We start from the raw sequence: 25,440 nt of genomic DNA on the forward strand, positions 1-25,440 counted from the left end.
CAGGTAAGCGCTGTGCTGTGGTCTGGGCAGAAAGTCCACACTAAACCTGCACCTGAGAGTTACCTGCATGAGCTATAATGGCCATATTATTACTGCACCGAAGCACAGCGGCAGCCTTGGGCTCCCCTGCTTTAAGTGCAAGCTGCTCCGAGCAGGACCAGCTCCCGCCTGGTAGGGGAAGGCAGCGCTCGGCTGCCGCGTCCAGGGTGAGCCCCCAGCCCCCGGGGAGAAGCGGTGTAAGTCATGGTGGGGGAGAGAAGGAAAAAAAGTCAGACAATATTAATTTGAAAAATATAAAATTTTAATAAAGGCTACATCTCTTAATTACAATAATTATTGTACCAAGTAATTTTTTTTTTAAATGAAACTCTTTATAATGCATAATTTACAGTATAAGTAGAACAAAATGCCATGGCAAAAGTCATGAGTACAGGACTTGTAATAAAAGGCATAAAATATATTTATACATAAACCCCTTAAACAAACAAGGGAAAGCTTGAACCCTGAATATAGGGCGACGCATGGCCTAGTAACACCATGCAGGCACAGGTACTGTACTGATTAAATTTTAAAAACACTAGAGATAGTGTATTAATATTTTTTTTTCCACCATACATTTTCTACAATATATACAGACTTGTACAAAGTAGCGATGGCAAACAGAATGCACAGATTAACTTAATCAACACGAAACCCAACTGTAGAAATGCAAGGTCTTGCTGGGGAAAGGGTTGCTCTGCCCTAGCACGTGCTCGCGCAGCTTTCCAAAGCGCCGCCAAGAGCCTTCGCTGACGCCTCCCGCGGGCCCCCGTGGCTGTCGTGAGGGTACGGCAAAAAAAAATAAAAAAAATAAAAATAATAACAAAAAAAACCACACACACACACAAGAAGAACCACGTGCTCCACAACTATGCGCCATCAAAGTTAAAAATGTCATTTAAATATAAGTTGTGCTAACGTTGAACGGCTAAAAAAAGAAAATTTAGCTAGCTGCGTGTCGTACATACGGGTTTTTAACCTGGCTTTTGCAACGCGTCCTTTTGGTGTGTCGAAGGTGGAAACGGGAACGAGATGGCTTCGTTTACAGCCGCCCCGCGCCTGGGATTTGCTGTGGTCTGCCTCGGCCGAGCTCGGCGCGGGACGCGGCGGCGGCGCCGCAGCCACCTCGCGCCCCAGAAAGCCCCGGGCAGGACGACGAGTTGCTGTAGGTATATTGCGTCTAATGTATTTAACACTTAAGACCTTTATTTCAAATTAGAGCAGCAGAGATTAAAATGCACCGGTCTCTAGATGAATGGCAGGACAGTATTTTTATTTCGGTTTTTATCATTATTTCTTTAGAAAAGTCTTCTCTTGGCTCGGAGAAATACTGGGCGCACCGTCCTTCCCTCCCTCCTCCCCCTCGAAAAGAACCGTGAATGCACTCAGAGCCAAACCGCTCAATTTTAGCTAGTGGGAACAATATAAAAAAATAAAATACTCCTTCCTCCCGTCACCCCACCTCCCAGCCCCTCTCTATTCTCCATTGTTAAAGCAGCATATCCAAAAACTGGACTTAGGGGAAAACAGAGTGTTCAATAAATATCAATAAGGATTACTGTTAAGGTAAGCTATACACAGTTTCTCTTAGTCCATAGATTTCAGATCCCCAGGAAATCATATATTATGTATGGAAGTCTCTCAAACACGGTCTGCATCTCCAATAGCCAACAGTGGTCATGTTATTTAATAAATAGTTCAGGGTTTTTATCATCTCAGTATCCAACTCATGAATAATAAATGCCATTTTTTTCCTCTAAGGCTAATTCAGCAAAGTCTTCATAGACTTCACTTTTCTTTTTTCTTCATTGGTTCAAAACTTTCCTTCAGAGTTTTTCTTTCTTTTTTTTTTTTTTTTTTTATCTTGTTATCACTACTGTTGTGTGTCCACAGACTTGTCTGGCTTAAATTTTCTTAAGTAACGCCGACGCCATCAATCAATCCTTTCCACTTTCCCAAGAATCCTTCCTTCGTACATGGGCAGGATTGTTTCGTCTTCCCAGATTTCTTCAAACACTGCGCCACAGTCAAACTCATCGCTTGCTTTTTTGAAGTAGTATCTGCGGGAAGGAGAAGTCAGACATGGGTTAAAATCCGAAGGCGAAGGGGAGGCTGCAGCCCACGGCGTCTGCAAGGTGTCTCTGCCAGGAGGCAGCTCCTCGGCCGGTCCCGCGCCACGGGGTATCCTCAGCAGCAGGGAAAATCAGCAAGCACGGTGATTTTGGTCAAATAGCTTACCTAAAAAACACCCACGTTTTAAAGCTCACGGGACCGGCCACGTGCAAAGGGCAACCGCGCTCCGGCCGGCAGCGCCTGGTGCTGGACACCCGCCGGCCGAGCACCGGGACCACAAAAAAAAAAAAAAAAAACCACACACCCAAAACCCCCCACACTCCTCCCTCACGCCCCCTCCGTAGTTCTGGACCCTGGGGGCTGGCGGCTGTTTGCTAGGTGAAAAGGGGGTTGTGGTTTTTACCAGGACGCATAAGGAGAGCAAATGACACCCTCAGTATTACCACTAAAACTTAAAAAAAAAAAAAAAAGAAAGAAAAAAAAATCCATGGCAGAGTCTTCTTAGAACTTCAGGTTTTTTAAGTAAGTGGTGACTTTCTTCTTACATATTTTTAAAACATCCACTAAGGATGGGCTTCGAACCTATTTATTTTTCAGGTAAGTTAAAATTATTGGGTGGGAGGAGAATAAAAGCTGGCTTTAAAAAAAAAAAAAAATCAAAGAGCATGCAGCAGCTACATTTAGGCAAGGTATGTTTAGCATTTATTTTTGCAAAGCCCTTCCTAGCTGAACTGACACATGTTGTTTAATGGCTTAGGGAAGGGAAAAGAAAAAAACTCTCATTTAAGATGTTCCCAGGAGCCTGCGCCCAGCGAAGCCACCGGCCCAGCTCCCACCGGCTTCACGGCCGCAGGTCGAGGCCACGAGCCCCCCCGGCCGCGAGAAACGCGCCGGCGGGGCCGAGCGGTTTGCAAAGGGCTTTCGCGCCCCTTCCGCCCGCCCCGCGCCAGCGAGCGCCCGCTCTGCCCGGCGGCTTCCTCCGCCAGCCCAAGCGCTGGCTGCGCTCACCAAATTTTTATTTGAGCAAACACGCTATGACCTTTTACATAATTGCAACCTTATTTCACAGCGAAAAGGGAGAAAAAAAAAAAGGAAAAAAAAAAATAAGGAGGCAAAAGCAAAAATCTTCCCGCACAACATCTTCAAACAAGTCACTCTGCTCTTATTTGCTCAGAAACGGGCTTTCCATTGAAACATATTTTATGTGGCAAGCTTTGCGCGCTTTTTTTTTGGGACATCTGGCACCAATAGAGAGGAGCAGGCTGGTGTTGCAGCTCTGTTTTGAACTACTGCCATGGTACGATTACCCGACACCACCCAGTTTTTGTGTGTGTGTGTGTGTGTGTATGTGTGTATGTATGTATATATATGTGTGTTTTGTTAACGCCATCAGTATTAAATCATTGCTTAATTCCCTCTTTTTTAGGGAGGGGAGGAGGTGGGGGGAAATCCCACGACTGTCTCAGCAACTGCCCCACTGCCTGGCCGGACGCGTGACTTGGGCGTTGGAAAGGAGCAAGAGCAGAGCCCGAGGTACCCGCGGTACAAACTGATCCAATCAATGAAGAATTTGGAGAGTCGAGCATTTATGCATGTCTTTGTGCACTAAATGAAAGGCAAAGGCTTCAAAGCCATGCTTATTAAATGTGCCTTAAAAAGAAATCAATGCCAGATGTGACCAAAGCAGCCTAGTTAGTGCCTCCCCGTAACACACACGCTACTCCGGGCACCGCAGCCCTCTTCCCTGAAGGTCACCCGCAGTTTCACTCAAAGTCCAGCCAAAAGTCAAAGCTTAGATCAAAATGATTCCCTGGAGGTACACACATTTGTGTAATTAGTTTCACCTTGTGTCTGCGCAAGATAAAATACTGGGCACATACCCAAGTTTCTTTTATAAATTTCTGTATTGTCTTTACCCAGGTGTAAAGGGGTGAGATCTAAGCAAAACATTGTTTCATCCTTGTCAGTCACTTAAAAACATTTTCTAAAGTAATTACAGTCTGACGAGGCACAAATACTTGCACCTGGAGGGGCTTTCAGGCCACAGAGGTTTTAGTATCCTAGTCTGGCACCCAGGCATCACATGAAAAACATCTTAGAAATTAAATGGGGGAAAAATGATATGGGGGGAGAACAGGTACTAAATAGCAAGGGGGGAACTGAGCAACATCAGACCGGTGGTTTCCAAACCGTATTGAGGCCGAGGAAACTGGTCTGCAGTTGGGTCAGGAGCCTGCCATCAGGCAGCACTTTCAGTCTGCAGTCTGAGGAGGTGCGTGGTGGTCTGGGAAAGGCTTTACAAGCTGAAAAAACGGCCCAACGGTGCAAGCAGCACAGGACCCTCTGCTGGAGGGCCTCCAGGTTGGGGGGGGGTCCTTGCAGGTTGCTGCCATCTGATGGCAGCTGGGCGGGCTGCAAAGCAGGTCTGGCGACGCATGGCAGTGTCTCAGCCCCAGCCCCACCGTGCAACAGCGCTGGTAGGCACCGGCTCAGCCTCCCCCAGCCTGAAAGCTTCCTTAGGTGACTTTCTTCCCCTCTGCACAGGTGGACTTGCCAAAACTAGTGACACCTCAGTGATGGAGCAACAGCTGGAAAGTCACATTAATACCAGCAAAACAGTCGTTTGGAGGTTAAATCCGAGGCTGCCAGCTACAAGGCATGCCTGCTGGCTCCGAAGGAGCACCAGAGTCGGTGCAAAGTCAAAGCTTAAAGCTGGATATCCCCCCACCGCCAACCCTGGAGAGAGAAATGGCAGACAGATCTTTACGACTTGCATGCACTGCAACTCCACCAGCGCCCAACCCCGGCAGGGAAGCACAGCAGAAACAACCAACGAGGAAGATGGTACTGCCACGGGAACAGGAGCAACAAGGAAGTAGCAAACTGGCTAAACTGGGAGCTGGGCCCTGGAAACCAGATACGCAAGATTTGTTGGTGTTTCTAAAGAGGAACCTAACACCATTTGGTGGAATATTCCCTGCAGGGCAGAGTTTTTCCCCTAACAAAAAGAAAAGGCTTTTGAAGAGCTAGAAGTGAACTTGCTGCACCTCAGCTACGTCTACACTCAAATGAAACATCCCAACCTTTCACTTACCACGTTTATGGCAACATTATTCAAACACCTGGCACTTGTTGAGACAAAAGCATCACTATGCCCATTTTACAAACACAAAGATATTTAAGGCCTAGTCAAAGACTAGTCGGAAGCCAGTACCAGTATGGACGCTGACACCAGTTTGGGACCTGAACCTCGTAACTCATCCCACCGCTCCATGCAGTCACAAGGCCACCCCAGCTTTTCAGACAGCAGTTGTAACACAAAGTCCCCCAGTCTGCATGCTCTGGGGAGGAAGAGGAAGAGGAGGAGGCAGCAGGGGAGAGGAGACAACCCATCAGCTAAGCTCATCACCCCATGAGAGCAGCTTAATCCCCCTTGTCCATCTCCAAGTTGCTCTTGGTTTGAGTGGGACTAGAATAAAAATATTACAGCCAATCCCTAAAATGCAATGTGTATGTATTCCTGTGGGTAGATCTGCAGAAATACCTGTTGACTCTTTTGTCTTATTTCAAAACATAAGAAAAAGAAATAAACAAAGCACAAAGATTCGTACCTGTAATTTCCCTTTTTGCTCAGCTGTTCTTTAAAGTGCCCAAGTGTCAGGCTCTGGGCCTTTAACATCCTCCGGTAGGGAATTTCTTCTCCACAAAAAAAATAGGTGACAACCAACTCACTAGACTGAGAGGTGTGAACAACTGGGAGTTTCTTTGGCTCTTTATGACTGAAACCAAAAAAAAAAAAACAAAACAAATCACACATACAAAAATGCTATGTTTGCATTTGAAAACAAGCAGTTTCACAGCACGCAATCGAACAGCGCTTCCGCCACGTACAACGCTAGTCAGAAACACCGCGGGTGTGACCTGAGCGTCACAGTCCCGTACTCGAAGGGAATCTGTCACTCTGTGCTCGTGCAGCACTCAGCCCAGTGGGACGCTGGGCTAGGACAACCACTCCGGGACACTTTGATGGTAGCAGTACCAGCATGACAAAGCCTCGGGGTGCACGTGGGCAGGAGCAAATTCTCCCCCTTTTACGGCTGGGAGAACGGAGGGTAGGAAAATCGCTGAAAAACTGGGCAGCAAGGCGATGGCAGAACGGAGACGCGCACGGCGGGCGCGCTGCGGGCCAAGCCAGCGTGGTGCACGTGGCTGATTTTACGACTCATTTCATCTGCCTTCGCACAAACCTTCCTACGAGATGACAAGCTTAATTCCTTCTCATGCCCCCAAACTACCTGCACCTAGCAACAACTAAGAAAGCAAAACCACTGCAAAGCTCTTCACGTAAAGTACACAGGTAGCATTATTTTTACTTGCGAGCAATGAGGATAAAATTGCCTGGCTCTTGTCATTCAAAATAAGGAACGCTTCTGCAAGAATAATTAAAACAATATTACGCAGCAAAATGGCAAAGCTCTAGTGAATGCCATGCAGCCAAACCTACATCTACTTCTGAGGCAATGTACACTTGGCATGTCAAAAGGTCACAAAGTGTTAGTCCGCAGTAATTTAGTCTTCCTAATTTGTTCTAAGTCTTTGTAGAGTGGCTTCAGAAAAAAAGCTGCTAGCAAAGACAGCTGGTGGACTTAAGGTCAACCAATTAAAAATGAAAGGCTCTAGTCAGGTGGCTCAGTCTGGACTTCAAACATTACTCATTGCTTAAGATGAAGAGGGTAAGAAAGAAAACTTTAATTATTTAGGCCATTTTAGACCTCTCTGTAGCAGATTTCTTGTTAAAAGAACCATCCTGTAATTAGACTAATCCAATCTTTGTCCACTTTACAGGAATGCAAGTTAAAAAGAACCAGAGACAAGATTTGAAAATGTTTTGTTCCTGTCTTTAAGAAGAATGTTTGAAAGACTAAACTTCAGATATAAAAATTTCCTCTCTTTTCAAAGCACAATCCATTTAATGAAAATACAATTATAATATATGTTTCCCAATCCTTTTATGCGTATGCAATACTTACTCTTCTATCATTAGACTTGCACTGCAGAAAGGGATGTTTCCCCCCTGAACAGCAGTGGAGTGGTTTCGATCCCTCTGCTGATTTGAGGTTGAACATCTGAAGTCAGGAGGAGGGGGCAAGTAGGGAAGAAAAAAAAAAGTTTTTTTTTTTTAAATTGTTGAAATACAATCTTCTTAATTGAAGTCTCCTGTGGGTCATTAAGTTCACTCTTTGTATCAACTCTCACATGTTGTAAACAATCAAAGGAAGAATTAAAAATGCTGTGGGCTAATTTATCCTTCCATACCCAAATGAAAGATAACCAGTTCAACTCTCCACTTGGTATGTAGCTGGAGTTAGTCCCAGAGGAAAAAAGTGGGCAAATTACAGCCATCAAAAGAGTGGAAGTAATAGTCTAGGATTCAAACTATTTGTGCCGGGGTAGGGTGGGGTTGGAATAAGGAAGTTCATCCGTGGGGCTCCACCAAGCTGTGCTGTCATTCATCCCTACCGTCCAGTCCCATCACTGATCCGGACCTCTTCCTACACTGGAGAGCAGGACAATATCCACACGTTCACCTTTGCCTGCTAAAACCTTGCTAAGTTATCTGCCAGGCCGCCAGCACGCGCTCTGGGAGACCAAGCGCACAAGCTACACCTGCAAGCGGCCTCGCTGAAGGCTGCTGCAGAAACCCGCGTTGCTGCAGATGCAGAAACCCACATTGCAGCAGATGCAGAAACCTGCGTCGCTGCAGAAACCTGCAGGGCTGCAGACGCAGAAACCCGCGCTGCAGCAGATGCGGACCTCCCATGCTGCTAACGGCACCCCGATCCCAGCAGAGGATGGAGGCGACCAGAGCCTGGCCCGTCAACAGGGAGCCGCAGCCGCTGCCCCATCCCCACCCTGCCATTCCTCTTTTTTTTTTCTTTTTTCTTTTTTTTTTTTCTTTCTTTTTTTCTATTTTTTGTCATTACCGTTGTTTCTGAGGCTTGGAGACTTCTGCTAGCCGGCGACAGGCTTCCTCCAGCTGGGCGAGGGTGTTGGGAGGGGTGAGCGGGGGCATGGCCGGGTCCTGGACGAAGGGGTGGGCGGGCTGCACCCCGCGCGGGTGGCTGCTGGTCCCCCACAGGTGGTGGCGGCTGGGGCGCTCGCTGGGGGCCCCTTTGGCGAAGTCGGAGCTGTAGAACTTCTTTGTGCTTTGTGTGCTTGGGGAGGGGAAGAAGCCGGGTTAGAAAAGCTGGAAAATATGACTTTAATAGCAGCTCCTATTCTGCTCGCTCCCTCTCAAAAGTCTGTCATAACATGAAAGGAGGTTTATTGCCAAAAACATGACATTTTTGTGGTTTTTCTGGTTCTGCGGAACAGCTTTTATATTAAACCGGAGGAGCAAAGAGTCTCATTTGTTTTTAGCGATTGTAAAAATAGACAGCCCATGTAATATATAAATATTTACCGGGAGCGATATTGCTGTAGACAGCTGCGTATTTACCTATGGGGCTTGTGCTTATTTTGTCTCTCGCTCTCCAGCATCCACTGCCAGACGTTCTGCGCCCGGTCCGCCTCGCCGGCGGGCAGCTGCAGCCCCGGGGCGCCGGGCAGCCCTCCTTCGCCCGCCGGCGGGGCCCCGCTCTCGGCTCCTCTGCCGCCGCGCTTGGCCAGCGTGCCCGTCCTGCTGGGGGTGGGGGGGGGAAGAGAGAAGGGGGCATGCACACGGGCACGGTTAACGCCTCGCACCGCCACCGCCCGCCAGTCCCGCATCGCCCCGCGGTTTTCCCCTCCCCGTTAATGCCGCCGAGGGAGGAAGCACGAGCAGCTTCGGGCGGGCCCGGCGGAGAAACGCCTGCGACCTACCCGAACAACGGCTCCGGCGGAGGCACAGCGGGGTCCGCGCCCTTCGCGTGGCTCTTGCATTTCGAATAGCAGTAGTAGTCGCCGCCGGCCGGGCAGCAGCACTGCGCCCGCTGCGCCGCCTCCGCCTCGATCTGCTCCTTCGTCTTGGGCACGGTGTGATGGTGGATGTAGTGGTGGTGCACGTGCTTGGTCATCTGCTTGGTGACGAACCCCTTGCCGAGGAGGGCGCCGGCGGCCGGCGAGGGAGCGCCAGGCAGGAGCTTGCCCCCGGGCAAGCGGTCAGGGGAGCGGGCGCGAGGGCTGTGCCGGCCCACGCCGGGGGACTGGCAGCCGGGGGTCTTCAACACGCGGGAGAGGTGCTCGTCCAGGATGGCCTGCGGGTCCTCCTCGTAGCTGCCAGCGGGCAGAAGCGAGAGCGGGTGCTGCTGGTGCTGGGGGTTCGCCGCCTCCCGGCCGGCCTGCACGCTGGCCGGCAGCTCCGGTCCCTCCTTCTCTTCATCCTTGGGGGGGAAGCACCAATGTGGAATACCCACCAGAGCGCCGGACCTCTCCCAGGGGCTCCCAAACATCCCTCTTGCCTTGCAGCAGGAGCCATCCCGAGGTTGCAGGCAAGACCCTCGCCTTCCAGAATGGAAAACACGTCCCTGCCAGCAGCCCTTGGCCACCTCGGCAGCCCCCCGGCCCCGGCACCGCGCGGCTTAAGCCTCCTACCTCTTTGATTTGCTGCAACCTCTCCTCCAGGCTGTCCATGGTTTCTTGCTCCTGTTTCAGCTTTTCCAATCGGGAAATGAGTTCGGCAGCGAAGGTGGCCGGCTCCACCGGGGTCATCTCCTTGGGGAGACGGTGGGTTCTCTACACAGAGCAGGGACAAAAGGGACAAGCCATGCTTAGCGGGCAGGGCAAGATGCCGGCGCTGAGCTGGAGCGGCGTTTCTGGCCCCGCTACACTTGTTGTGTCTCCATGTTTGGATGAAAAGCCGACCGCGACCAGGCATGGTCTGCTCTGGATTTTTATGAGCTAGCGCCGCGGCCTCATGGAGTGACATCCTCCCCACTAGCGTTTGCCTTCGGCAGGAGCAGTTGGTCGCACTCTGAGGAACCCCGCTTGTTCTCTCTGTAGTACAACCAGCCCATCAGTAGCTACTCTGAAGTAGAAAATCTTCAAAGACTGTTGTCAAACATCAAAAAAAAAAAAAAAAAAACTCTGAGGTGGGAGGGAGAGACTTTAACTCAAGGAATAAAGTGAGTATAAACAGAAAGGAGTTGGAAATTAAAAAAAATAAGATGGGGGAGAAAAAGGGAAAGGGAGGAAAAAAAAAGAAGAAGAAGTCAAACGGTTGCAGATCAGAGAAGTGCTGGTAATTTATTTCCTGGCTACACACTGGGCACCTTTGAGGTAGTGTTGTCTCAACAGTGTCCTAGATCTCCCCCCCCCCAGTCTCTTTGTACAGAAAATGAAGAAAGCTGCTGCAGGCTAGCAGTGGTGCACTGCTGAGCTTGGCTGCCTCGAGCAGATCTATCAAGGGAAAAAGGGAACATCTCCAAATCAAGTGCAGAATATAAAAAGGCAAAACGAGAATTTCTGCCAAAAGCAGCAAAAATGGTAGGGAAAAGGGGGTGGGGGGGGAGAAAGCAGAAGGAAAAAGAACCCACCCACCAGCATCCTCCCCTGCTTCCTGCCATCTCCCCCCAACACACCTCACTCCTCTCGCCCTCACCCTTACTTTCGCTCTCCCTCCCTTTTTTATTTTATTTTATTTTTTTTTTTTTCTGAAAGCAGAAAGCTGAACTGCCAACTCTTTCACATACTACCCACCAGATGAGGTGGGGCCTCTCTCCGGCAACCACTTAGCTCCAGAAATGATGTGAGGGTAGAAAAAGGCCACTCTGCTGGAAATTGTCACTCTTACACAAGCTGGCTCTATTCAGTCCCTGATCAAAGCACTGCCTTACAGAGAAAGTCGATTTGCACGCCCTGGGACAAAATAATCTAATTTACAAGCTCAGGCTATAGAACTTTCTTTATGGAAGAGAAGGGGGGAAAAAAAAGAAAAGAAAAACCACACAAACCAACGCCCTCCCCACCAGAAATATCATCTACGATTTCTTGCTGCTTAAGACAGCAGAAAGAGGAATTTTAGCATATTAATCTCAAGACAAGATAAGTTTATACTTGTCTGTGTAAACAGTTTATTTGCTGCAGGAATCGGGAGTTTGCAAGGGAACGGCATTAGCGAGTTAATTTTCACGAGCAAGGCGGCTCCACGACTCGGGCCCCCTCAGAGCAGGGCACAGAAAGTTTGGAAGGCACCTACTTCCCACAAACGTTCCTCTTGTGGGAAGCCAGCAGATCCTATTTCCTGCCAACTTCCGAACAGCGTGCTTTCGAAGCCCTGGAGCAAGGCGCACTCGGCAAAGCCCGCGCCTCTGGGCGCAGGAGACACGTCGAGGTGATGTCCAGCTCCCGGGGACCCGGCTCCGGCACGGGCAGCCACGGCCTTCCGCCCCATGGGCAGCCAACTGGGGCAGCCCTGCCTCGAATGCCAAGCCAGAAGCCAAATCCGGTGCCTCGGAAAACCCCTGATTAGCACCCAACTTGCAGGGAATGGCCGAGCCTGACTCCGCGTAAGGAGGCTTTTGCAAGGAGGCAAGCGCAAGCGGTGCGCTCGTGGGTGCGGCGAACGCCGCAAACACCTTCCTCCCGTTCCCTTCCTTCCACCTGCACGGTTGCCCAGGTCAGCATGTCCCATACATCTCTCACCGCCTCAGGGCCCAGCACAGGCCCTCCCCTACGGCCAAACCCCAACCCTGCAGCTGGCTAGTGCAGGTACTTACCGGAAAATGAGGTAGAGAAACTTGACCGTTGGCCTTAACGCTCCGATGCATTTCCCTCTGGAGCTGCTTCTTGCTCCCGAGTCTGTACGGAGGGATCCCATCCCTGGCATGAGAGAGAGGCACCGTCAGCAGGACGTGTGGGCTCTCTGAGCGCAAACCACAGCGCTGCGGAGTCCAGCTCATTAGTTTGTTTACAATCACCTCAGGTTCTAATCAAGCCTCTTCTCTAAAGTAACCTGAGCACTCCACAAGCCCACCAACGAATGGATGAGCAGTAGCTAAGTACAGGCTGAAAAGCAAACCGAAGGCAATGCCACCATGGGAAGACACCCAGAAGGTCCCATTAGCCTCAATTACAGAATCACAAAATCACAGAATCACAGAATGGTTGAGGTTGGAAGGGACCTCTGGAGATCATCTAGTCCAAACTCCTGCTCGAGCAGGGTCACCTAGAATATGTTAGACAGGATTGTGTCCAGGCAGGTTTTGAGTATCTCCAGAGAAGGAGGCTCCACAACCTCTCTGGGCAACCTGTTCCAGACTTCTGAAGTGTCTTGCAGAAAGGACCTTCCAAGGCGAGGTTTCAGCATCAGCCCTGCACACTTGTGCTCGTAACTGCTGAATGAAGCTCTTTATGGCAGCAACTTTCTTCTAAAACACTGCCTGGGGTGCCAGCAGTGTGGACACAAGAAGGAAGAGGCTGAAGACGGATGGCTACACGCTAGCACTGCTCAAGGGCTGAGAGGTTTCTCCTGCCCAAGACTGGCAAGCACAGGCAGGCTGCTGCGAGGGGCGAGAAAACCCGGGCCATGCCCTCCTGGGTATGACGTTTCTCCCCTCGGCCACATCAGCTCCTCGCAAGGAAGCCAGGAGAACAAACCAGGTACGGAGCACAGGTGAGGAAAAGCACACGGCGCCGCTCGCTTGAGGCAACATGGCCTGTTTTCATCCAGCCAGGCCAAAAAATTAGCTTCACTAGGATTAAAGGGCCTTCTACAGACAGTGGGGACAACCAGAAGAGCATGCCCGGAAATCCTGAATGTCTAATTCCACTCCTTGTCTGAATAACTGGCTGAATAACCTTGATCTCCGGTCTAGTCCCTTTTATGTGTCTGCCCCCACATCTTACTCATCTCCCGAGTGGAGAAAGCAGCTCCCATCCTTTCCGGGCAGGAGGACGCCAGCAAAGGCTGACTGCTCACCCAGGGCTAGTGCCAGAGAGGACAATATCCCACAGCATGCCGACATGGCACGTCCTGTGGCCACGTGGACGCACGCGTGCCCAACTTTCGGATGTGCAGTTGGAGACAACCCGCAAGAAAATGACCCCCAGGAGGTGCATGGTCCTTCCTCTCGAGGCCGAAGGGCAGACGCCTCCGCTGGGCGCTCCAAGTCCTGCCTCGGGCCCCGGTGAAGATCCTGGCCTAGCTTTCAGCTGCCATTAAAGAGCAATTGCTTTAATAAGCCAAACCGAGTTGCAAAGCCCAAAGTCCAAGGTGAAAACCCAGGACTACAGAAAAAGTGCTCGAGGCCACTCTGCGCGCATCCCGCCGTGGGACCCCGAGCCCGCGCTGGGCCACCGGCGCTATGCGGGTGGACGACCACCCCGCACGTCCCCGCGGGCCGCGGCGCCCGGCCGCCGGCGCTCCCGTCCCGCGCAACACGCGGAATTCGGCGATCGGAGGTAGCTGGAGGTCTGGGGACGGCGGCAAGAGCGACTGCAGACCAAGAGCCCCCGCGGCCCGTCCCCGGGAAGGGGAGCCCGAGGCACCAGCGCCCGACAGCGAGAAGCGGACCTGCTTCTGCCCGTCCTCCATCAAACCGCGTCTCTCACGACCCTGCCTTGTCGGTCGGCTTTTACAGCTAGTAACAAAGTTTGCAGAATTAAACAAAAAAGGAGAAAGGGAAACAAGAAGCCATTTCCCAGTGATGGGAAGGTTACGGAGCAGCTTGGGAAAGTCGGTCTAGAGAGCGAGGAGGGAACGTGACAGCCAGTTTGCTGCCCGCTCTCTAAATCGCTGCAGAACGAGGGAAACGGGTCGACGCCAGGCTGCAAGCAGCGGGAAGGGGTGAAAAGCGGCGGGACAGACGGACGGGGCTGGGGTTTCCCGCCAAGTGCCGCACAACAAGGAGGAGATATTAGGGAGGAAATTAAAAAAAAAAAGAAAAAAAAAATGCTAAAATAGGCTAAGAGAAAGCACATTTGGAATAAAACGGTCGAGGCCGGCCAGCGCCTCCAGCGCCGGGCCCAGGGCCGCGGCGGAGGAGCGGGTTGGGTGCTTCAGCCCAACCTCTCCCCTTTCTCCCGCGGCAAACGCTGGCGCTCACTTTCTTGGCTACTAAAAGCTGTGGGCTGAAGAGCTTCAGAGTTTAGGCACTAAATAGTAGAGTTTAATTATAAACATTTCAGCTAACCAGGCTGGTGCTAAGCCAATCTGTTTCTGGGGGGAAACACGAGTTTGAAGTCTTCTCTCCAGTCAGCTGCCATTTAAGCTGAGCCAATTATCTTAGCCTTTTGACTCAGATGTGCCTGACCTAACCTGAATGTAGTTTTACTGCTGCTTTGAAATATCAGACTCATGCGCATATGCATTCACTCCCATCTTCATTTGGCAACGGCTCTGAAACAAGCCTCTGATCTTGCCAACATCAAAAGCCTGGTTTGTAAGATAAGGTAATATTTGAAGTTTGCTCAGCAGCATTCCCCTGTGTCCAAAGTAAATCCATAAATAAGATATAAGCAAATAATAAAAAAAAGCCCCTTTCCTCTTTCCCCCCCCCCCCCAATCAAGAAATGGATATATAAATTTGCATGATGCTTGGTGGCTATTATAAAATATATATACACAAACTGAACCTAGCATTTATAATAAAAAAGGGCAGATTGTGCACTATTTGGAGACTTCTCATAACTCCAGCACAGTTCAGACTTAGGTTTATTAAAAAAAAAAAAAAAAAAAAAGGAATCACTTCACTGCTCTGTCTGACAGACTTTCCAGAACGAGTTTTTCCTCTTCAGTTCATACCAGTTTAAGCCAAAAGAACTGATTTGCATTTGCACGGAAGAAAGAGGGGGGGAAAAAATGGGTCCTGTTAAAAGAGTGGTGAGGATTTGCAGGCAGAAGCGCACCCCGGCCCGGTCTGCGGAAGCGGCGAGGGCCCGTGCCCCAGCGCGTTTCCAGGGCCTTCAGAGACCGGCAGAGTCAGGTTCCCCAAAAGGATGCTAATCCCAAACGTTTCACTGCAATCTTGGCACCGGCTCCTCGTTTCTGTGAAGGAAGTTTTACATCAGCCTTAACTTTAGCCGAGCCCTCGAGAAGTGCCAATTCACCTCTCCCGCTTTCAAAACACATCGAGCCCGGAGCGGCCCGGCTCGCGGGCAGCCCGGAGCCGTGCGCGCGGGGGGCCGGAGGGGGAGCAACCGGCTCGTCCTGCCGCAGGAACCGCTGCGCCGCCGCGGCCGCGAGGCGCGACCCCGCTGCGTGCCGCGGCAGCCCCCCGCGCCCCCTCCGCGCCGCGCCGGCCCGCGGCTCCCGGCGGTTTAATCAGCCAAGCTTCCCCAAACCCGCGCAGCCCGCACGGGCTATTGTTCCGGCAGGAAAAAACAGGCAGGCTCCTTTCATGCGCTGCTTTATGGGGAGCTCCTATTCACTTGTTCAAGCAAATTTCAAAGCGGCCTGCTACCCTCTTATCCCCTCTAAGCTCCCCTAGACTAACAATAGGCTGAAAGCGATTCAGTTAAGCCTTTCATCCACCATGCACTTTATTTCTCACTCAGTGCTCTCATCTGTATAAGGCCTACAATTGGCATTGCTGTGAAGAGAGGGTATAATCCTAGCCCTGTGAATCCCAAGTGACCCTACACTGGTCCAGAAATGACTAACCCAATGAATGCTCTGTTGACACATGATCACATACAACCAGAGCCAGTAAGGAGAAATAAAGAAGTCACCCTATGATTCAGCTCTTTTATTTAATGCCAATATTGTTCAATAAGGGAATCTGGTGGGACAACAAACTATTTTTTCTTTCTGTAATATCAGTTCAAAACACACATGTGTATAAAAAAAAAAAAAAAAAAAAAAAAAGCTTTTGTTAATGTATCAAGGATTTTTTCTTAAAATCCTGTTTTCCATTGTGCATCATCATGCAGCAGCGTTGACTATAAAAATCCAGAACACAAATCTTTTGGAGAGTGTACAGTAATCACTACACACAGCTGGCAGAGACTCCAAAGAAGTTTCACTTGTGAGACTGAGATCTTGGATACAGCATGCTGTCTAACAGACAGGTTGGCTTTTCTGGAGGACTCATATTCCAAGTGAAGATCATGACATGGAAACAGAAACATCTGCCTTCTATTCAGCTGAAGAAAATGATCCTTAAGAGTACAAAGTGAGTCCTACTATCCCTTCAATACCCAGACATAAAAGTACTGGTTCTCTCCTGCTAGAGGTAAGGAAACCGAGGAAGAACGGTCAAACGGCTTATCCAAACTTGCACACTCTTCAGCAGAGTCAGGAGGAAAAAGCAGATCCTGCAAGTCCTAGACAAAGCCACAAAACCATCCCTCATCCCTAGGCTCTGAAAACACTTGGACCTGCTCCGCACAGTGCCACTCAAACAATCCTTTGAAGACGGCCCCAGCCACATGAGATGAGCAGCTATTTGCTTCTCCAGGTCACTAGCCCTTTCAATGTACATTCTGACATTAATGATGAACCTTAATTACAGAAAGCACTTCCTACAGGAAGTAATCTCCTCCTCTTTGATGACCGATAAATAGCTAAGGAAGCCTGGCCTTAAGACAAAAGGCACAGAGAGATGCACTCCTTGGGACAGTCAGGCATCGCTATCAGCACAGGGGAAAACATGTTAGCTCAGATGGCAACAGAGGGATTCACCACCTTATTCCACCCCACATCTCCATGAACAGCAAGGCTACCAGCAGTCCTCAAAGACCATGATACACCTCTCAGTTCAGGTTCACACCTCATTTTCAGCAGACCACTAGTGAGAGGAGAGCAGAAGTAGAGTGACAACCCAGGAGCCATCACTCCACCATTCATCAGCCCAGTTAATTTGCAGATGGCACATTTCGAAAGGACTAGGCGAACACCCAATACTTACACACTGCTGTCCGTCATCGACATGGAATCATCAGTCAGGGCATCGCTAGATATTTCACTATCATTTGCACTAGTTGCTGGGGCGAAAACATAGCCAGAGTTCACATGGTACGGGTTAACAGGATCATTCCTCTTGAAGGACCTGGGGATAAGCAAAACAGCAATCTAGTTATCAGTCATTCTTGAGCTAGAGAAAAAGCATACAGGTTTAATGGTAGCACTTTCCTTAGGAGAAACATGAACTGGCTGCTCAGACCCTGCAAAAGCCTCCATCCATTGCCAAAATCCAGGAGCCCACAAGAAGCTTGTGGTGACCAGACCATATTCTGTCTAAAAGCTCCCTAAGTCCAACTTGAAAGACAGTGCTTTTGACTTTGGACGCATGCTCCAGAAAATCCCAGAAACCACCTCCAGGTGCTTTGATACCTTTGAAAACTTGGTCCTTTAAGCTTGAGGCCAGCAGGAGCTTTACTGTTGATATCAGCAGGTACAGGATCAAGAAGTTCATAGCTCAAGTCCCACTGAGAGCCATCAAGGCACCAGCTAATAAATGCTTAAGTCTACTCTGAAGACAGGAGCTAGGGCTCCCTTGGGAAAAAAAAAATAAAAGTTACTGTATCTGTATTGCCTGAAACAAGAGAACTGCCTGAAACTACTGGAGTAGGACCACCAAGCGTGCGAGTGAGCACTGGCAAAGCTTAAATCGGCTGTTTCAGGCTTGGCTTCCCAAAGGTGGGTGCCATTTTTCTAGTTTTACCAAAACTCAAGAGGTCTGCTTTTCAGGAGAGCCTACTAGCTGTTCCACCTGTGGTTTTTTTCTTTTCTTTTTCTTTTTTTTTTTTAGCTTTCGAGTTAGGATGGGGGAAGGGAGGACGGGGGATGCGAAGGCAGGAGCAGCGTGACGTGCTGCGGGTGGCACTGCGAGGGGGCGATGGCAGAAGGGGCATCAAGGGGCACACGGGCTCCCAGCACCGCCGGCCTCGACTTCCCCTGGGGAAGCGAACCCAAGAGCGGATGCAGGAAAAATCCCCAGGGCAACCCCGAAAGCTGGGGGGGGGGCAACATGGCAGGGGTCAGCAGGCAGGGAGAGGGGACCGCGGGCGTCCCCGGCCCCTCCGAGGCCGCGGGAAATCACAGCCAGAACCAATACACAAATCTCGGGGGCGTGATAAGGGGATTACGCAGAAGGGGCAGGTTTGGTTCCCAGGCGAGGGGAAGCCGGGGGCTACTTAAGCCTCCCGGTTTGTATATCAAAGCCAACGGCCTCTTCCGTCATCTGATAAGAGCTGCCGATTCCTCCAATAATTAGGGCTGCTTCCCCCCAAGCCGGGGGCCGGGGGACCGCGCCGGCTGCCCCGCCGCAGCGCACGTCCCCCTTCTGCCCGCAAGGGGAAAAAACACTGGTCTTTACAAGGGCTTAAGTGGGGGGAAAAAAGAAAAAAAATAGAAAAAAGAAAAAGAAAAGGAAGGGGAAGCACTGGAGGAGAAGATGGGCCTCTCCGGCGGGAGAGGCCGAATGCAAAAGCAGCCGGGCCGGAGCGGGTATTTCGGCGCAGCTCAGACGAGGGGCTGTCCCAAGGCAGGCCGAGGCGCTTCGGCCGGGAAGATCAAGAGGTTAAAAAATAGAGATTGATGAAAAAAAAAAAAGAAAAAAAGAAAAAAAAGAAAAAGAAAAGGATAGCCAAGAATGCCACAGGAAAGAAGTTAAATCTTTAGAAGATAAATTAATTCCACATGTGGGTGAAAGCTAAGTTATCCTGCTAGGAGAAAAAAAAAAAGTGTCCCCCCTCCTCCCCCCAAAGAACATGCACTCTTCTAATCTTAATCAGAGGGATGCAAGGTCCAAGCGGCACTTCTCCGGTTTTGGTTGGATTTGGGGCAGACTGGGGAAGGGAGGCAGCTCCTCCAGTCATTTCATCTGAAACTGCCTCAGGCCTCAAGAGCAAAGCCCAAGACCAGGAGGTGCTGCTTGGTGCAGGTCCCCTTGGTGCAGGATGCTCCAGCAGCACCGCCCTGCTCCCAGGGGACCGGGGTGGGGGGTTTTGCCTGTCCTGGCAGGCAGGCCTGCTCTTCGGTGGGGTGGTGGCAGCAGCAGGGACCGCTGGGCAGGCGGGGGCGGAGGCAGCAGGTCCCTCCAAGGCTGGAGGGAGAGGTGTGTCCAGATCCAGCCTTCCACCCTACGTCATCAGAGAAAGTGGCCAGAACTCACTCATCTGCCCTGTCAGATACCGGGCTGCAGCACTGCCTTACTCTCTAAAACTTCACTGAGCGAGAAAATGTTTATATATTTTTAAAATAAGCCCCCGACCTCATCTTCAAGACAACACCACCCACAAGTCCTCACATATTTTAAGAAATGTGTTGGGGGCTGCTTCACCATGTTCTAATCTGACCACCTTACTCCAATAATTGTACCCAGATGCATCAAGTTGCCTGCAAGGGTTTTAAATTCCAGCGGAAAGAGGTGGTCTGCTGCCACAGCTCCTGCACACAGGCACACAAACACACGCACACGCACACACACACAGAGAAAATCTTCAAACTCAATATGCAAAGTGTTTTCAGCTGTCAGGTAGCAGTTGCTCTGGAGCTTCAAGGAGAATGTCTGATGTTTCTCAGCCTATTCTTATCTTGATGCGATGACACACAGCATGTAGCTCCCTACATGCTATGTTAGGCAATGGGCATATCAGAGGTATTATAATGCCATGAAAATTTCAGGGGGCTCTTGTTTGTACCCCCTATTATAGCACTGCAATGCCAGAGCTTTTATTTATTTTATTGTCAAACTCCACTTCTTTGAAATAAAAGCTCTCTGGCAGTTCAAACCACAGATCTATACAAAGGGGAAAGAAAATCTGCAAGGAGCATTTTGAGGCAAAAACCGAATCTCATTAAATATTTTCTTGGGACAAACATCACTGGGCAATCACTAGTTTAATGACCAAAATAAAGAAAAAGACACATGCACAAACCTGAAGAAAAAGTGTATTTTAACAGAACTATGTTAATCACCGCTTCCATGCTCTAATTGTAGAACACTGCTTCAAGCATAGCTTTACAATGGCATCATTTACTTTGATAATTGAAGCCAAACTTGGTTCCAATAACTTGACACAAAACGAGCTCCATCAGCGGGTTGTTTCAAAGGCCAGGAAGCACTTGGAGCCGGCAGAAGGCCATCTGCAAGCCCCAGCCCTCTCAAAGCAAGGCCAGTCCCACTGATGTTAGAACAGAGGACTTAATGGGAGGCAGATGAGTCCACCTTGGATTGAACAAAAACATACTCTGCGGCGGCACTGCAAAGGAAGGAGCGCGGCTCTGTGTACACAAACTTGTGCATGATAAATTTAGAACTGCATATAAATAATAGTTGGGATTCCAGGACAATGAGGCCAGGTCCAACGCACTCAGCAGTTTGGGGCGGCCAGTTTTACCACACTGCACCATACAGGGAGGGGAGTAGCTTGGAAGGACAAGGGAGAAGCTGAAATTCAAAATATTTCTTGCATTAGGACTTCAAATATATAACTACCAATTTGTATGCATATGCCTTTTTTTCAGCTAGGCTCAAACACTATTTTCATTTGACTGTTCCTGTCCATTACTGGTGCTGGGGCCAAACGAAGTCTTTCAACTTGTATGGTTTCTGTGGTCTCCAGTTTGCCAAGCTTCTGGCCGTGACTCCATGTCCTGGGATTTCCAGGTGGTCTCCCATCCAAACACTGGGCTGGCCTGAGATTGCTCAGCTTCCCAGATCAGGTGCACTCAGCCCAGTGCTCCCAACTTTTGCTATTATAATCAAATTGCAACCTAGTGAAGCAAATGCAAACAGCCTGCACAGTGCTTCAAAAACATAAAGCACTGAGTAAGGGCAAAAATTCTCCAAAAAAACTCCATCAAACATACTAGGATGGAGGTGTGGTTTGGCCATTCACCAGGAAAGACTTTGTGTCAAGCTTCAGCTCCAATCCTAAACGCAATCCTAAATGCTCAGTGATGAGAGAACCCAGCCATATGCTCATCAGCTTCTAACACATGCACGCACAAGTGGCTTCAAAAATGGATAGCTCAGGGAAAGGCTGAGAAGACTCTCAACTTGACTTCCTTCTCTTTTTCTCTCCATGGGGCCAAGAGATCTCAGTGCAAAAGCTCCTGGAAATTCAAGAGAAGGTGATCAAAGCAAAATGCACCACCTAATGTCCTGGGAGGGTAGAGGAACAAGCTGCATTAATCCCCAGACAAAAAAAAAAAAAAAAGGGGGGGGGGGAAAGAGAGGGAGAGAGAGAGAGAAAGGGGAAAAAAAACGAACAACAAAAAGAGAACACTAATCAGGCAAGCAGCCACAGTTCTGTGGGAGCTCTTATGGACAAGGAGCATGTGGGTTTTTAGAAGGGCCTGAAGCACTGGTAGAACATTACAGCCAAGCCCTTCCAGCACTGAATACCAACAAAGACTAAAAGATAAAAGCATCAAACATTCCCCTCCTGGAAAGCAAGTGAAGGGCAGCAGTTCAAGTCAGGTTCTGGAGAACAGCAGATGCAGAGACAGTAACAACATTCATGCACGAGATGAGGATCACAAAACCCAAGTCCGCCACAAACCAGCTGCCAATTAGCACCTCCGTCCTGCAGACTCCCCCAGTGGGAGAGCACCAGAGGCCACAGTGGAGCTAGGATGAAACCGGCCCCTTGTCCTGTCCCCTGCACCCACGCTCACCGCTTTCCCCCACCACTCACAAAGCAGAAGGAACAGACCAAGCTCATCCCACTAAGACTCACAGCAATAAATACCCTTGCAGTTAAGAAGAGCACTCCCAATTTTATGTAAACAGGGGGAGGATTAGTCCCTCGGTCCCTACCACCACTGCTTGCCACTGGGAAGCCCTGCACAGCTGGAACCTCTCCGCAGGGCAGGAAAGAAGAGATGCACTCCAGCAAACCCTCCTCCGAGAGACAGGGTGCAACCTAGAGAGGAGTCTGATACCCTTTGATGTCCATGAATCACAGACATGCTCTCAAAATTCTTGTAAACTAGATGTCAAACACTTACCATACCAAAAACCAAACTCCTCTTCTGGCAGACAAGAGCATACAACTGCCAGTAGAGCCCTCTCCTCTCAACCCTGATCCAACAATCCACATTTATGGCAAGGGTGGGGAGAGGAAAGAATACATTTTCAGAGGATTATACAACTCATCATTCGCTCATCAGACTCTTTCCCCATCCCCCTTTCATATCGAGAGGGCTCTTACTTTCTTCATCCTCATCCCACCTTTCCATCAACCTCCGCAACAAAAGGGAAGGGTGCAGGAACACAGATCTCCCCAGCCAAGACCAAAACGCAAACTCTGGCTCCACTATCACAGAGCAAACACTGCACACTCAGCCTGGCTTCGGACACAGAAGCACATCTCAGTAAGCTTAACTTTGAGTACATGGCCACCAGGAGAACACCAAAGATTGACCATTACTTTATACCTGTAACGCCTGTATTGCCTTAAGCACTTCATTTTAAGCATGCTCCTGTACACATTGGCTCAAAGCCATCCTAAACGGCTTTGACATGATACCCGTAGTGACTGTGATGAGCGAGGTTGTGTATTACATAAACACAGTCAAAATACAAGCAGATTTTGTGCAAGTCGCATAATTTAATGCAATAAGTGCATACATTTCCTGTTCCGTGACCACACAATTGCTTCCCACATAACCAACTTATTTAAACGCTAGTTGATGGTGAAGTTGGTGAACTGGTAGGTTACATTATTCATACGCCTGTACGATCCACTCTACTACTGTAGTTAATAGCTTTGAAAGTTGAACCAATAATTAACGTATGTCCGGAGGACACAGTTGCTATGAAGTTTTTGATGTACAAGAGAACTGAAAGGGCCAATAGAGCTTAAGAGCACAGAATCTTGTTTTCCTCTGTACAGAGGAGGAAAAAAGCAGCCAACACCCCCAAATGCCACATTGTTTCAAGGCTCAGGGAAGGGTCCAGGTTAGCTATGTCGAAACCACCTTAGACTTCCTTGCATCTGCTGCTAGCTTCCTAGTTTAACAGCATGCCACTCAACCAGCCTTTCCAAAACAGTCCCAAAGCCCTCCAAGTTAAAACCAAGCACAGTTTCCGCCAGTTCCCTTACCTGTACCCACTCTCTATTGCTTCCGTGGCTCTGACATTTGCTGTAACCCTCAACGTCTTGCTGGATAGTCCAACCACTGAAGGCAAGATTTTGTTCTTAAAGTCCGCGCAGCTCCATTCCTCTTCTTCATTCAAGGTTGGGAGATAGCCACAGACAACTTTTAAGCTCCCCAGTCCGTTGCTGTTGATGTAAGCGGGATTCTCTCCTCCACTCCTTACATATTCGAGGTATATATCAGAAGTTAAAAACATCTGGTAAGCATTTTCCTCCATCACAGTCTGAATCTCAGTCTGTGCCTGGTCAAACATTATAGAATCTATCTGCTGCTTCTTGATGCTATCCCTTATGTAGGTCTTGGTCGCAGGCTTGAGCTGCTTGGAGACAATGCTGTTGTTCTCAATGTACCTTTTATATATAGCTTTGGCTACTCTTAAAGTTTTGGTATCCTTAAGGTCCATCTGCCTGAAGCCATTGCAGGCAAACCAGAAGTCTAAGGTATCCACACATTTTTCCCTTTCCAGGAAGGTCCGAAAAAGATAGGCACCATCTTGATCTCCCAACAAGGAATGCAAGGATTTGGTCCATCTGGCCAGAGGGGAGTCTGGAGACGCGCTACCCTCCGGCTCCCCGAGTCCGTTCTCATTCCTCCTCGGGGCAGGAGGCACCGGCGTGGCCTTGAAGCTTTGGCTTTTCAGGAGAAACGAGCTGGAGGGCTGCGGACATGGTGTCTCCCCTTCCTCCCCCGGCACCGGCGGGCGAGGGGCGTCTTCCCTGAAGCTGCTGCTGGGGTCCGGGAGGTGGGCGAGGACCGCGGCGCTGCTCATGGCTGCGAGCCGCCGGGGCAGCTGCGGGCGCGCCTCTGCTCGCCGCCGCTCGAGTCAGCAGGGGACCCTGGGAGCCTCCGCTCTGGGAGAAAGGGGGGAAAAGGGAAAAAAAAGGGAAAAGAGGGAGGGGGGAGAAAAAAGGAGTATTGATCTAATCAAAACCAGATCCTCCCAACATCAAAGGCAAAAAGTAAACAGGCTTTTCAACTCTTCACAGTCAAAAAAAAGGGGGGGGGGGGGAGAAAAAAGGAGGAGAAAGGAGGGGAGCGCGCCTCTATCTGCGGCGCTCCTCGCGAGCGGCGGCTCCGCGCCGCCGAACTCCCCGCGCACTTTCCGCGCACCCCCCCCGCCGCCCCCTGCCTGCGCGGCTGCTTCCCACGCGCTGCCCCTCGCGAGCCGCCACGAGGAGCCCCCGCAGCCCGCGGAGCCGGCACCGCGCCCCCCCCCCCCCCCCACCCCGCGCCGGCTGCGCGGCCGCTGCGCGGGCAGCGCCCGCAGGTCGCGGCCGGGCCCCCCGCGCCCGCGGCGGGGCAGCGCCCGCCGCCTTTTGGGGGCCAAAACCGCCAAAAGCGAGGGCGCCGCGCAGCCCGGGGGGGGGAGAGGGGGGGCTTTGGCGCGGCCCCCGCCGCCCCGGGGCCGCGCAGTGCTCCGCGGCGCGCAGCGCAGCCGGGGCCGCGCTGTACCTGGCCGCGGAGGGCATCCCGGGCCGGGCCCCCCTGCGCCCGCCTCCTCCGCGGAGGCATCAAAACCCAGCTCAAAAATATATATTATTATAATAATAATTAAAAAGGGAGCGGAAGGGAGGAGGGCAAGATCCGCGCGGCACCGAGCCCCGCGCTAATCCTTCCGAATTCCAGGGGAAACACAAAAATAAATAATAATAATAATAATAATAATAAACCTGCTCCAGAAATGGCGACGGGCTGAGAGAAGAGAGGTCGGAGATGGATCTGGGAGAGAGGAAGGGGGAGAAAAAAGTCCGGAGCGACTTGGCTCCGGCGACTCCCGTGCAACAACTGACCCCCGGCCGCGGCGGGCCGCCCGCGCCCGCGGAGGGCGCCGGGCCCCGCGCAGCCCGCGCCCCGACACGCGAAAAAAAAATTACAAAAAAGAGAAGAAAAAATAGAGAAAAAAAAAATCAAAATCCCCACCGGGAGCGCGGCCCGCTGCCCTCGAAGTTGCCACTCACCGCGGAGCCGGAGCTCGCTGCGCGCCCGCGGCCCCGCCGCTCCCCGCCGCCGGCAGCGCGCAGGCTGGCACCGCTCCCCCCGCGCCCCTAGCTGTCCTTCCTCCTCCTCCTCCTCCTCCTCCTCCTCCTCCTCCTCCCCGGCGGTGCAACCGCATCGGAGAGCATCGGGGAGGGAGGGGGGGAGAGAGAGACTGCAAGGGAAGGAGCCCACTGCGATCCGCGCCTCCCTCCTCTCCCTCCCCTAGTTATTTATTTTATTTATTTTAAATACAAAAGCGCTGGTCCCTCCTCCTCCTCCTCCATCCCCTCCCCGCCCCCCGCGCCCCGGGCTCTCCCCGCTAG

At 50.7% G+C, this 25,440-nt stretch overlaps 1 protein-coding gene across 2 annotated transcripts; it reads right to left on the reverse strand.

Moving 5' to 3' along the window:
• Positions 1-316: 316 nt before the first annotated feature.
• AXIN2 (axin 2) lies at positions 317-25,173 on the reverse strand. 2 transcript variants are annotated; one of them, XM_062591787.1, is made up of 11 exons: positions 25,099-25,173; positions 23,086-23,991; positions 16,938-17,078; positions 11,808-11,910; positions 9,685-9,825; positions 8,974-9,473; positions 8,612-8,791; positions 8,097-8,327; positions 7,143-7,238; positions 5,724-5,891; positions 317-2,099 (listed from the first exon to the last, which is right to left on the reverse strand). In XM_062591787.1, the coding sequence occupies exons 2-11, from the start codon at positions 23,907-23,909 to the stop codon at positions 1,973-1,975; spliced, it is 2,511 nt and encodes an 836-aa protein (XP_062447771.1). In that variant the 5' UTR covers positions 23,910-23,991; positions 25,099-25,173; the 3' UTR covers positions 317-1,972. The 2 variants fall into 2 exon arrangements, with proteins under 2 accessions (XP_062447771.1, XP_062447770.1); XM_062591786.1 differs by having other exon boundaries at positions 8,612-8,794.
• Between the last annotated feature and the right edge of the window lie 267 nt (positions 25,174-25,440).

The sequence above is a fragment of the Rhea pennata genome, chromosome 19, assembly GCF_028389875.1.
Source record: "Rhea pennata isolate bPtePen1 chromosome 19, bPtePen1.pri, whole genome shotgun sequence".
Classification (NCBI taxonomy): domain Eukaryota; kingdom Metazoa; phylum Chordata; class Aves; order Rheiformes; family Rheidae; genus Rhea; species Rhea pennata.